Source organism: Leiobunum rupestre, chromosome 5, assembly GCF_980474605.1.
Source record: "Leiobunum rupestre chromosome 5, qqLeiRupe1.1.hap1, whole genome shotgun sequence".
Taxonomy (NCBI): domain Eukaryota; kingdom Metazoa; phylum Arthropoda; class Arachnida; order Opiliones; family Sclerosomatidae; genus Leiobunum; species Leiobunum rupestre.
In genome coordinates this window covers 21,346,509-21,361,344 of record NC_143388.1, presented here as the reverse complement: position 1 = coordinate 21,361,344, position 14,836 = coordinate 21,346,509, and the positions used below count along the sequence as shown (strand labels likewise).

The 14,836-nt window shown below is 36.9% G+C and overlaps 1 protein-coding gene and 1 long non-coding RNA gene across 2 annotated transcripts in view; one reads left to right on the top strand and one right to left on the bottom strand.

The window, feature by feature from the left end:
- LOC149943787 (uncharacterized) overlaps positions 1-14,836 on the bottom strand; it is a 413,771-nt gene that overhangs the window by 299,756 nt on the left and 99,179 nt on the right. The window lies entirely within an intron of this gene.
- Positions 12,699-14,234, top strand: LOC149943791 (innexin inx2-like). The gene is made up of 2 exons (XM_090176198.1): positions 12,699-13,090; positions 13,430-14,234. The coding sequence occupies exons 1-2, from the start codon at positions 12,699-12,701 to the stop codon at positions 14,232-14,234; spliced, it is 1,197 nt and encodes a 398-aa protein (XP_090032324.1).

The following is a 14,836-nucleotide window of genomic DNA, read 5'->3' as shown; positions in this document are numbered from 1 at the left end:
ATATTCAACCTAAATACGTTCTCACTGTTGTTGTTTTTGGCTAAGTGCCAGGTTCATTCAAGAGAGAAAGAGAGAAAGAGAGAGAGAGAGAGAGAGAGAGAGAGAGAGAGAGAGAGATATATATATATATATATATATATATATATATATATATATATATATATATATATATAATGTATATTTATCTCGATCCTTTTGTTTAATATTAGAAAAATCAAACTTTCATTTAGACCCCGTTTTTAGCCGGAGTATGTGTTTGGATTTTTCACCCCCCCCGCTCTCCATAGGTTCCTACGGGGGAAGGAACGAATCTCGTTTCTCACCAATAACTGAGAACGCTATCAGATCAGTCGCGAACGCATCCCATTGAATATTTCCGTCCGAGCTTTTCTCGAGAAGAACGTTGGTCTTCTCACTGTTGTGGTTTTTGGCTAAGTGCCAGGTTCATATATATATATATATATATATATATATATATATATATATATATATATATACATGTACATATACATGAGAAGGAGAACGTCCTCGTAGAGAAATGAGCGCACGGAGATATTCAACCTAAATGCGTTCGCGAGTGATCTGAAAGCGTTCTCACTTCGTCCTTCGAAGCGAGGTTCGTTCCTTCCCCCGTAGGAAACCTATGGAGAGTGGGGGGATGAAATCCAACCACATACTCGGGCTGAAAACTGGGACGAATTGCGAGTTTAACTTTTCTGATATTAAACGAAAGGAAATTCGAACTCTCATTTAGACCTTGTTTTTAGCGCGAGTATATGTTTGGATTCCCCCCCCCCCCGATATCCATAGGTTCCTACGCCCCCCCCCGTAGGCACCTATGGATAGCGGGGGGGAACTAATATCGTTTCTTCCTAATAAATAAGGAAAGTCCGAACTCGCATTTAGACCCCGTTTTTTGTGTATGTTTGGATTTCATGCCCCCAGCTCTCCATACGGGAGGGGGGGGGGGAGGCAGTGGCGTAGCGAAATGAGTACGTTGTGGGGGGGGATTAAGTGGATTTTACAAATTAAAAAAAAACCAAAAGAAAAAAGTGTTTGTCAAGTCGTCTAAGTTTGGATTATTACGATAGATTTCAATTTAAATGTTTCATTAAAGTTATAACCGGTGGCGCCATCCGTTGCTAGCGGCGGGAATTATTTACTATACAATCGCATTAATAGTACTAATGTACCTTGAAAGTTATCGATGGCGCCACCCGTATAATGATAGAGTTGACGGCTGAGTGCGCCGACTCGAAATTTCAGAATTTGTTTCGTGAAACCACGACTTCCAAAAACGCGCCTATGTCATTCTAACGGTACTATTCTCCAATTCAATGGCGAAAACGGCTCGGCGTCTAGTTATAGTGATTGAATCATTTAAGTACATACTCTTTTAATATACGTAAAGCGAGATACACGAAGAATAATGAAAGAGATGGAACGATGCTACAGCAATTTAAAAATCCCATCAAACCCGCTTACTATTTTCTCGTCGTGGATTCCACTGTAATGAAAAAAAAAACAAAAATAGATTTATTTTATCCCGACGAATACTAGAGAGTTGTTTAACTGAACTGCTTTTAACAACTGGAATTATTTATACCCAAATATAACAAACAATTCAAACAGCTAATTACTGAAATATTAACGTAAGAACAACCGACCCTGTATCACACGTTATCTGTACCCAACGCAACTTTAGGAATATTTGCTTGTGAAATTTTCATTTTCCTAAAACATATCACTATAATATTTACGACTTACCTAATTTACCCCTAAGTAAAAAGAAAAATCTGTAACATCTTTTTACTTAATTATTTTCGAAGATATTAATGTTTCAGTCATTACGTAACTTGAATATCTTCCACACTTTCAAAGCAAAACCAAGTAAATAACGCGTCGCCTGCTACTGCTTCCGTTATCGTGTAGGCATTTGACGAAGGATTCGTCGAATTTGTCCGCGAACGCAAAATGGATGATCATTTATTTTACTGTAAAAGTGTTGATCTCCAAATAGATAATTATTTCTACAACGAACTTTCAATTTTACCCCCTCCCCCACTCTCCATAGGTTCCTACGGAGGGACGGAATGAAAATCGCTTCTTACTTATAAATGAGGAAAGTCCAACTCGCATTTAGACCCCGTTTTTAATTCGAGTTGATATTTGGATTTTGACCCCCCCCCTCTCCATAGGTTCCTATGAGGGATGGAACGTAATTCTCTTCTTCCTAAAAAGTGGGAACGCTATCGGATCACTCGCGAACGCATTCGATTGAATATCTCCGCGCACATATTTCTCGACGAGAACGTTCTTCTATTACATATACATGTATATTAAATTGTATAATACTATATATAATATAAAATATAATATATATATCTCCGCGCGCACATTTCTTGACGAGAACGTTCCACATGTACATTTTATTAAATATATATAACGTTCTTCTTTTATATATATACATGTAAATGACATATATATAATTACCATGTATATATATAAGTGGAACGTTATCGTAAAGAAATGTGCGCGCGGAGATATTCAATCGAATGCGTTCGCGAGTGATCTGAAAGCGTTCTCACTTTTCCCTTCGAAGCGAGGTTCGTTCCTTCCCCCATAGGAAACTTATGGAGAGCGGGGGTAATGAAATCCAAACACATACTCGGGCTAAAAACTGGGTCGAATTGCGAGTTTAACTGTTCTGATATCAAACAATAGGAAATTCGAACTCTCATTTAGACACCGTTTTTAGCGCGAGTATATGTTTGAATTTACCCCCCCCCCGCTATCCAATGGTTCTTACGGGGGGGGGGGGGACGAACCTCGCTTCTTATTAATAAATGAGAAAAGAAGTCCAACTCGCATTTAGACCCCGTTTTTAGCGCGAGTTGCTATTTGGATTTTGACCCCCCCCCCGTTCTCCATAGGTTTCTACGGGGGAAGGCACTAATCTCGTTTCTCACTAAAAAGTGAGAACGCTATCAGATCACTCGCGAACGCATTCGATTGAATATCTCCGCGCACATATTTCTCGACGAGAACGTTCTTCTATTACATATACATGTATATTAAATTGTATAATACTATATATAATATAAAATATAATATATATATATATATACTTGTATATCATATATATATACTTGTATATCATATATTTATATATATATATATATATATATATATATATATATATATACACTTGTATATCATATATATATACTTGTATATCATATATTTATATATATATATATATATATATATATATATACTTGTATATCATATAACCTATGGAGAGCGGGGGGATGAAATCCAAACACGTACACGAGCTAAAAACGGGGTCCAATTGCGAGTTTGACTTTTCTAATATTAAACAAAAGGAACGAGATAAATATACGTATATTTTTTTATATTTCATATTATGATATACAAGTATATATAAAATATAATATATATATAATAGATAAGTCGAGCTAAAAAATAGAGACCCAATTGTAAAGTTGGGAGTTCGATATTATTAAAAACTTCAGGATAATTGTATGAATGTAGCGCTGGCCAAAACATTAACATAATTGCGTGGTTTAGGGATAAGATTAACGTTCTGGTTGAGAAATGCCCGCGCGAAAATATTAAACCAAAATGCGTTCGCGAGTGATCTGAAAGCGTTCTCACTTTTTAGTGAGAAGGGAGTTGCGTGCCTTCCCCCATAGGAAACCTATGGAGAGCGGGGGGGGGGGGATGAAATCCAAACACGCACTCGAGCTAAAAACGGGGTCTAAATTAAAGTTGGACTTTTCTAATATTAAACAAAAGGAACAATATATTATATATATATTTATATATATATGTATATATATATATATATATTATATTTATATTTATATTTATATATATTATGATATACATGTATATGTCCGTGGATAGTGAGAAGACGAACGGTCTCGTCGAGAAAATCCCGCGCGGAAATATTAAGCCTAAATGCGTTCGCGAGTGATCTGATAGCGTTCTCACTTTTTAGTGAGAAGGGAGTTTTGTGCCTTCCCCCCATAGGAAACCTATGGAGAGCGGGGGGATGAAATACAAACACGCACTCGAGCTAAAAACGGGGTCTAAATTAAAGTTCGACTTTTCTAATATTAAACAAAAGGAACAAAATATTATATATATATATTTATATATATATATATATTATATTTATATATATATTATATTTATATATATTATGTTATACATGTATATGTCCGTGGATAGTGAGAAGACGAAAGATCTCGTCGAGAAAATCCCACGTGGAAATATTCAACCTAAATGCGTTCGCGAGTGATCTGATAGCGTCCTCACTTTTTAGTGAGAAGGGAGTTTCGTGCCTTCCCCCATAGGAAACCTATGGAGAGCGGGGGGATTGAAATCCAAACAGATACATGAGCTAAAAACGGGGTTCAAATAGGAGGTTGACTTTTTATAATATTAAACGACAGGAATTTCGGAGGATGTCTCAATGTGCCCCCCCCCCCTCCCCCTTAGTAACCTATGGAGAGCTTGGGGGTGGATTAAACAGATAACTCGAGCTAATGTGAAAGTAATTTTAAAGCTACTTAGAAGATTTATCTCTCATATGTAGTAATATAATAACCCTATTTTTTATAAATGCATTATTTTTTTTTACTACCACTTTTAAAGGCATTGTAATAAAATATAAAGTGAATGGTAAAGACCAATTATGGTAAATGGCGATTATCTACCAGTTAAGTTGCGTTATACATTTAAATACAAAGAAGATATATATATATATATATATATATATATATATATATATATATATATAATGAATTATCAAACATTATACCTTACTCATTTTCATTTTATTTTATTTTTCCAAAGGTTTTGGATTTCAGTTTCGGTCTTAACCGCATTCGTACCTAGTTTGTAACGACTGCGTTCGAACAAAAAAAAATTCATAAGACCCATGGCTTGTATAAATTCTTTTGGATAATCAATTTCGAAAGTGTAGTAATACGCTACTAACATTAGCAGTATATTGGTTCTCTCTATATATTGTTCTGTTATTGCCACGCTGTTTCCCAGTCCAACAATGGCCGCTTTTTTGGGAATGTTTGCGTGAAAACAAACAATGGCCATCACATGCCCTTGCATCAGGGAATTACGTTCCTCTTCAAAATTTTCAGGCTAAATTAAAGTTTAAATATTTATATATTTTTTTAAACGGTATAAATTTCATATATTTGGAAATACAAGATCTGAGAAACAAGGTTCAAAATATTTTTGTTCAAATTATGTTAAAATTAAAAAAAAAAAACTCACCAAGACTTCTTTTACTATTGGTGTGGATTTAAGTCCTTTTGTGTTTGTAACTGCGACCTTTTTCTCAAATAGAGCCCACGCCTCAAAAGGTTTTCTTTCCAACTTATTTGCGCGGAAGGGATAAAAAAAAATGCCACGCTTAATATCTACAAATTAACTTTTAATGCATAATCATACCTTTGAAGTGATGTCAAACTTTGTGATTTCAACTACAACGTCCATAAATAATTCCAGCTTTTCGATCAAACTGTCATAACGCGTAATTCCTATGGTGAGTCGGAGTTCCACCAGAAACTACAGAAAAATGAAAAAATAAAATTACTTTGGGACTTTTTTTTAAATGCCAATTGATTGGAAACCGAGTTACATAGTATACTTACCGCTTTCGAATGGTTAAAACATGGGTAGTGTTTTAAAAATTCAATCATGTCCAGATTTTTCATAGATTTTAAGAAAACGGAACGATTGGGAAAAGTTTGTCGTAGTTTTGCTCTAATTGAACTCCAATCCACTTTTGGTTTCTGATATTCTTTTTTAAGTTGAGCAAGAGCATCTACATATTTTTCATCCGATATAATATCTCCTTTAAACTTGTTTCTATTGTTCCTATTTAAAAAAAACATACATTTTTTTAAAAATTTAAGCTCGTATTTTAGTGCAGAATCAAGTCCATTCTCAAGCTCAAATTCTTTTATACACCTGTTTTTAACGGCTCTCTTTTTAGAAAGTAATTCGACATTGTCTGTTGTTACGCTCATTCCAGAGACAACACTTGCTAATTTTAAAAAATCTTTTGGGTCTTTACTATTAGTGTGGTTTTTTCGTTTGCTTCTTTCCTTTCGGATTCTAACACTCACTGCAGTTGTAAATGTCGACTGATAATAATAATTAAAAAAATTAATGAAATATGCGAGTCAAAGATTTAAAAAAAACATGATAACCATTAATAATTTATATATAAAAAAAAGATTTACCCAAGCCTTATTTCCAGGAGCTTTAATGCACGGATATTTATCGGTCATTTTCATACCAATTTCTGCGTATCTACTTTGGCTACAAACATTTGAATTTTTTACATAATGAGCTGCACATTCACGAATAAAAGCACTCCAATAATCGTGCTTGACGTCGAGTATTCCAGTTTCCAAAGCGTTCGAAATTAAAGGCGAAAACTGTGGAAAACTAAAATCCTTTATACAAACCAAAAAAAAAAAAGAAAAGAAAAAAAATTGGTTAAACAATAAATATTGTAATGTAATATTTATAATTATAACTACCCGAAGATAGACTCCAGACATTTGATAGATATTATACTTGCTGTAATTGGCTTAGACTAGCTTTTGTTAACTATGTTTAAACTACCTTAAAGTGATTATTGATATCTATATATGTGGATATGAGAACGAACGCGAAGTGAAAAACCTTATCTGTAAGTGTTTAGCATTAACGATCGTGGTAGGACTGCGTAAGAACGCTTTGACATCGTTTTCCCTTGCTTATACTGATCAAGCTCTTAAACCAGAAGATTACTTTTGTCCGGTTTAAGATCCGCCCGAGGTACACGGCAGATGATCTTTAAAAAAAACACACACACGTTTGATTGATGCATCAACCAACAGAAGCGTCAAGGAAAATAGCTATATATACTATGAGATCCTATATATCAAGAGACCTATAAGTTGAATGATTAAGCGGAGCGCTTCCTTGCTTACGACTATTAAAGGATTTTTTTTCTTCTAAATATGGCGCGGACTCTCAATAACTATTAAAACCGAACGTCGCTAGATTTGTTTTTGCCAGGCGCGATTTTTGAAATAACGCTAATCAGTAAAATCAAAACTAAAATCACGAATACAGTTATAAATATTGGTTTTAAAGCTCCCGATATAAAATTATTTACGCCGTGAAATAAATCTATGCCTGATTGTTTCGCGACATCAGCTACTGTATCTAAAATTGACGGATTAATTGAACATTGAAACGTGATATTATCGGCGTATAGCGAGGCGTCTATAAATGTTGTTGACGTGGGATTGTTACCAGGCGAGCACAAACGGCACGGAGGTACCACGCCGTTTTCAATATCCGGGTGCGTTAAACCGCAAACATCCAACGCTGGCTGGTCAGTCATCGCGTTTATAACTTTAGCGACGTCTTCGTATTTATTGTCGATGACGGCAGCTAATTTTGAATTTAATTCGCTTACAATAACTCCGGCTGCTTTAGCAACGACAATTTTACGCTGATCCGAATCGGGAAGAGTCGCGACTTTCATTAGCGTAAGAGTGACGTTATAATACGGTAACCCGGTCGGACACATTGTACCGCCGCTACCAATACACGAATAGGTTTGAACCTTACACGACGTTGTTTTATTGTTAATCGTTGTTAGCATAAAGCACCCTTTTCTTTCTTCGGTAGCTTTACTTAACCAATCCACAGCCACGTATACGACACCCAAAGTTAGACCGATAGTCGTTCCGGTTTTAAAATGGTTCAATAAGGTGTTTTCGATTTTCTTCACATCCGCTTTCCCCGTTTTGGATAATCTATCCATATTTTCAACCGTCGTATCTAAATACGGTCTGGCCCTTTTATACGCCGCGGCCAGATCAGTCACGTCTTTAAACGCCTTTTCTGGCGTATCGGCCACTATTCGTTTAAACGCCATATCATCGGCCGAAGTGACTGGAATTTTTTGTTTCGATATTTTGACAATAGCCCGCAAATCACCTTCGCGTAATACTTTATTAATTCGGCCAACAGTCTCGTCTCCCACACGCAGAAAGCCATGTTTAGATTTCGTAACTGGCAAACTTTTAATCGCGTCTTCGACGGACTTAATTCCAATATTTACGCCCTTCAAAAGGTTTCTAGCTTCCGTTACCGTAGCTTTATTTAAACCCGACAAGCCTTTTAATTCTCGTAGGAAAGTTTTAAACCCTGGCGCCGCGGCGTAATTTGTCGTTTTTTTTACTGCCGGAATCGACTTTTTCGCTCGTAGCATCTTTTAATTTGGTTAAAATTAAAATAAGCGTTACCAAAACAAAGAATAAAGCGAGTAGCATCGATACCGCCGTTTTTTTTATTTGTTTTAGCCTCGGAAATATTTCATTTCCACAATAAAATAAATAGTAAAGTAAAGAAAAACACAAAAGATATCAGCGTACTATATTGGATATTTTTATTATAATAAAAGAAAGACAACCTTCGAGATACGCAAAAAATTATAATAAAAAGAAGGGAACAAAAAAAAGCACAATTCTAAAGTATAACTAATTATTGGTTGTGCAATAAATGGCGTTGAATCTGGATTATTTTTGGATATTCTAGATAGCTGTCGTATAGCAAATTGTTACTTAATGACTGGTATATAGCGTGTCTTTCAATCGGTGTTTGGGGCTTCCGAGGAATTAGAAATTTCGATTGGAGATCCCGTTATTGTAAAAACCGCAGCTTTTTCTTCTTCAATTAATTTTTCGTAATCGTCGAGTTGTTGGTTCAACGCGCCGCTTTGATCCTGGTTAATAACGTCCATTTTGATAATCGAATCGTCAGGTATATCGGCAATTTCGGCATCCAAACAATAAACTTTATCGATATAGCTGCGAATATTTAAAGTGTTGGAATCGGTCCCGACGCAACCAAAACTACTTATGACGGCCATGTTGAATCCCGAGTCAAATTTGGTTTTTTGATCAATTTTTGATATAACTTTAGAAGATAGATTTTCCAAAGTCATTTGTAGCTTGATACCCAATCCAAAAGTATCGATCTCGGTACGATATCCCGTCATTAACGAGAGCAGTTTTCCAACATCATCCAAATGCTCTATATTTGTAAACACGAAATCCTTATTTATTCTTGATCTTAGAATTACGGTAACTGGCCGAGTAAATACGCCTTTTACGCCGGTATAGTCCATTTTTTCATTTTGCTTTACATATTTACTCACGGTACCGGCAGAAACGTTACAAAACATCAACGCAAACTCGGAAGGTACGCAATATTTGGTAAGTTTTCCCACTTTGAATAAACCTTCGTGTTCTCGATAAAATGTCAGCTTCAATAACGGATGAACGGTTGTAATTTTCCCTTGTTTGGCTTTTTCGGACGGATCACTCGCCGCCAATCGTTCCTTACGTTGACGTCTCAGTACGTTGAAATTAATCTTATTGCCAGCTTTAGGTAAATTCAAAGTTGACGAATTGAAAATACGTTTCAACTCGCCTTCGGAATAAAACACCTGGACGGCCAAACAGAATACCGTATACACCTCGAGACTTGGGTATTTGGCGTACAATTCCGCGTATTTTTGACGATACATCGAGCACAGCAAGTTGAGCGTATACGCCGGATTCATGAAGCACGGACTCTTCATATATAACGTATATAGGTAATCTTCGTCATCAATCAAATTCATAGAAGCGAGAACATCAAAATCGTCTCTCATAGATTGACTTATCAAATCGCCAATACACTCGTCTTTCGATTTTATATCGACCAGGTTTACGCATTGCCTCCTGTTACTCGGCGAGTTTCCAAAGCTCATACCGCTATTCTGCATGAAATTTGTTAGAAAAGCGCTGTTTATCAAGTTAGCTTGCGACATGACTTGTTGCGGCTGCATTTTCTGATTAGGTTGTTGCTGCATCGTTTGATCTGGTTGATGCGTCGCGTTCGAGGGTTGTTGCTGGAATTGTTGAATATTCGGCATTATGGGCATTGGCGTCGCCGCTTGTATCATTTGGGTTTGATTCTGCGGTAAACTCTGATCCATCGCGATGATTGGATTTAAAAAAAAACTAAAATAAAAAATTGGCGCGACGTAAATATTATATTAAAAACGAAAACGGCAATTTTAAGACGTGATTGGATCGGTTGCTCTTGGTTCAAAACGTTCCGTCGTTACGAATAAATGATATTCCACTGTACGGTATTTATATAGTAATTCTGAATATTATAACGCGTTGAAAAAAAAAGCCTCCGTTGTAGGAAACGGAAAGTTTAAACGGTAATACGTATATATAATTAACATATGGCTTCACCGAAACTTACAGATCGCGAGAGCGCGTCAAAACCGTCATTATTCGATGTTTCGCCGTTAATCGACGTGGTCAATGTTTCTATGGCGCAGTTTAAGCTCATCGATATAAAAATGGTTGTTGAGCGGTTTCAGCCTATACTCGACGAATTTTGCGCTTTAACCGAATCGATACGTGATGGCAAACCAAAATATAACACGCTATTTAAACGATTTGTTAAATTTCTTTGTGACGTATACGATTTAAAAGTAAACCCGATGTACGTGAGACTAAACGCTTACGATCCGGGGACTTGGGGTCCATTGTACTGGTCATTCATGCATTCGTCTTCGATTTTATTAACACACGCGTTTGTAAACCGTAAGACTGACGATCTTTTAGATTTCCCATCATTGGTTTATAATATCGATTCCATATTGCCATGCTCTTTATGCGTATCGCATTATGCCGCGATAAAACGCAACGTCGAAATAAAAGAGTGCGTAAGAAATATTTCTTTCGGATTTGTCATGTCGGGATTGCAAGCGTTTCATAATATAGTTACTGGAAATGTCGATAGAACCCAGGAGTACGCGAATCGACCCAGCAGGCCAACATTCACCGTTGTTGATTTTGCTCAAACGTATAATTGCATCGAAATGATAGACGCGTCGTTGAAAAAGTCCGATACCTACGTACGAAACGTTTTAGATTGGCAGTCGGATACGCACTCGATTTTAACTACGCTATTGGCCGTTTCGACTCAAAACACATACGTACGCGCTTCGTCTCTAATAAAACGAGTGTTATATGACGATGAAAGCGCAAAATCTCCACCAATATATACCGAAGAAGAATTGAAATTTGAACGAATGACCAAAGACGAAGTGCTAGAGCAAATAGCGCACGCCGTATTGCTGAATTTGGGCGGTAACGCTACGGCAGTTAAAGAGAATTTAAACCTCTTTAATGTCTCAATTTTCAAATTCTATTCTCGTTTTCCAGAAGTCGTCAAGGCGTTATTGAATAACGCGAACAATGTCGAAAACGGTAAAGACGAATCAAAGCCGGATGAAAGGAAAGTGTTATCCGTTTTAAGTGAAATTCATAAAAATATGAAAGCAAATTCTACATTATTACAACCATCTATAGAAATTACACAGCCGAACCAAGATTTGCGCCAGAAACCGGCCTCATCCCTCCCCCAATCCCTTTAACGATTAAGCTTGTGACACATAATTCAATTTCGTTTGAAAAGAACAACCGTCGTCGTCGTTATTAACAACGAGTTAATAACATTTAAAAAAATACCAGTGGCGTATGTTAAACAATATGGTTGTCGTCCACTCCACTCTACATACTTTAAAAGTCTTCAGATTCAAATAATAAGATTTTCATTTCTTTTTCTAAAGTCTCCCCAAGCCCTCCCCTCCGCCATCCATTTAATGAAATGAAAACAATCTGTAATATATGATATAATATATTTTACATCATAAACTGAATAATACATTATACATAATACATAAAAATATTTATTGATTTTATATCTGTGTCAATATAGTCAAATTCTAAATTGAACTGCTTGGCAAATATTCCAAAGCGTGGCTTAACTTAAATTTACTTCAAACTACGGTATACGCTAAGTACCCCCCCCCCCCGAAAGCGAAGATCTCTCTCTCTCGCTCTCTCGTAACGAACCTTTTAAAAAACTGAACGAACGTATATTAAAATCGTTTCAAACATATAATTTATTGAAAATTAAGCCTAATTCGTTTTTTTTTAAATTGTTTTCCCCCACGGAGAGTAGACCACCGAGTATCCCGGGAGCTAGGAAATTGTTTCTCTCTCGAAAAGAAGCTAGCAAAAATTCTTTGAAACTCGTAATTCCCGGAAAAATAGCGCTGGTGGGTTTTTCGGCGCTTTGGTTGTTTCGTTGGGGCGGGTTTTCGGCGGCAAGGTTTTCAGTACATAGCTCGTTTCGGTGGTACTGTGGAAGAAGGGTCGGTGATTGCGACAAAACTCTATCAAGTATAGCTGGTAAGATTTTTATTTTACGCATAAACTGAAACTCCGCTCCTTAAACGCAATCCTCTCTATTTTTCAATTTAGGTTTGAAAGCGAGCCATTTAATTTGTCACTTACGGAAAACCTCTATTTACGCCACCGTCGTAACGAATTTCCATCACGCAGTAATATTTCCCGAAAAGCTAAACCACCCTCCCCCGTCTCCAAAAACAAAACACACACACACACACAAGCCGCATTTATACGCTTGGTATCCACCTTTGGAACTATAACCTTCAGTCAACAACCAATATACTTGTTGAGTAAAGAATTTGAAGTATCAAGATGATGATGATTCCGGCCTTTCAGGGCACGTTAAAGTCCGCCTTGAAAATACCAACGTATGTCATCGACAACTCCATCTTTCGGCTACATTATCGAGTGACGGCTTTCTTTCTGCTCGTTTCGGCGTTGTTGGTGACGGCGACCCAATACTTTGGTGATCCCATCGACTGCGTGGTCCATAAGAAAAATGCCGAAAAAGTCATCGACGCTTTCTGTTGGACACATTCCACCTACAGTCTGGTGCGCGCTTTCGATAAGGAGGTCGGAGTGGATGGCGTAGTCTACCCCGGAATTGACAAAGCGTCGAAGAAAGACCCTTTGAAACACCATTCGTACTACCAATGGGTGTGGGTCATACTGTTCATCCAATCAGGGATGTTCTACTTGCCAAGGTGAATTGTTAGAATTAAGTAGAATCAGAAATCTATATCTAATCTCTTACGTGTAGACTCTTACCGTGTTTTTGGTAAAATCGTGTATGATTTCTTTGATTGATGAAAATGCGCGAAAGGTAGGTATTAAATTAAACCGAATTAGGTTTAATTTGATCCGAGATAACTTGAGCTAAAACGAATAGACTTACGACGAATTGAACTAGATCGAGCCAATATAATGAAGGAGGTAAATTAGTAGTTTAATTATCTAAATTTAATTGAACTAAATAAAATTGAAGGGGAATGAATCGGGCTTGGCTACAGCAAAATAAAAAAAACGATATGATTTGATTTCAGGTATTTGTGGAAGGTTTGGGAAGGCGGGAGAATTAAATTTCTGTCCGAGGGACTGTCCTTCAGTGGCCTCGGAGGAGACGACACAACCCCAAAGAAGAAGATTATTGTCGACTATTTGACGCATCATGGCGAGCTACATCGATTTTTCATTGCCAAATACATCATTTGCGAAATTGCCAATTTCGTAAACGTCATAGTGCAGATTTACTTGGTGGATGCCTTCTTGGGTGGAGAATTTAGGGAATTCGGTACCAAAGTAATCAAATTCGCGTTGGCAGGAGATTCGCCCCACAGAACGGACCCGATGATTAAAGTGTTCCCTAGAATGACCAAATGCCAGTTCTACATCTCTGGTCCCAGTGGGGACATCGAGCCTGTGGATTCGTTTTGCATTTTGCCCCTGAACATTATCAACGAAAAGGTTTTCATCTTCGCCTGCTTTTGGTTCATCATTTTAGCGACAATAAGCGCGCTAGCATTGGCGTACCGCCTCGCCACGTTGGTCAGTCCCGCCATGCGCACCTACTGCCTCAAAGCCCAGTGCTCGCTGGCGGACGACGATTGTTTGCAAGCAGTCAGCAAGTACTTGCAAGCTGGAGACTGGTTCTTGCTGTATCTGTTGAGCAAGAACGTAGAGCCACTCTTTATGAGGGACATCCTCGTGGAAATCCGAGAGAGACTTTATGATACGCAGAGGAACAAGCACGCCATTAAAATGGAGAAATTGAACGCGGATGAAAATAAATCAATTTTGAACGATTTTCTCATCAATGACTCAATAGAAACTTTAAAAATAAATAAATAATAGACACTGTATGAAGTCAAAATTACGACCAGAAAATGTATAAAAAGAATTTAAAATTATGACAAAATTTAAACTTCCTTTGTCCAAGTTCAGTTATATTTTACTATTAATTAATTAAATAATTATCTAATTAATTCATAAGTAATCTTGTAATAAAAACCTTATTGAGAATAATTTATGAATTCACCAATAAGACTTCCGGCAGAAACATATCTTCCACTGGAAACACGTAAAAATTAATGTTTTAAATAAACAAAATTTATTTTTTTGGTATTATCAAAACAGATCTTGAATTTAATTAAGTTTTAAAATAACCTAGTGCGTTTTTGGGAATTTCGTATTTTCCCGCGCGCGTAGACCGAGAGAGAGACTACATCCCCCCCCCCCCCCGAGGGCGAGAAAAAATCTAACTCTCGAAATGAAGCTCCGATATGTTTTTCCCCACAGTGTGGCTATTACAATGATTTAATCGGTTAGATCTAAAATGTGGCGCTTCTAATACCGACGAAATGCAGAAATGGCTTTTCAGAACCTTGATACTGTTTCATTCGAAATTCGAAAGGCTGGATTTTAACGCTTCCATTAATTTTCGGAAAGTTGTG

Excerpts from the sequence above, each read along its gene's own strand:
- LOC149943791 (XM_090176198.1), top strand. The coding sequence starts at position 12,699 with ATGATGATGATTCCGGCCTTTCAGGGCACGTTAAAGTCCGCCTTGAAA. Across the intron at positions 13,091-13,429 it reads GGGATGTTCTACTTGCCAAG|GTATTTGTGGAAGGTTTGGG; the intron begins GTGAATTGTTAG and ends ATTTGATTTCAG.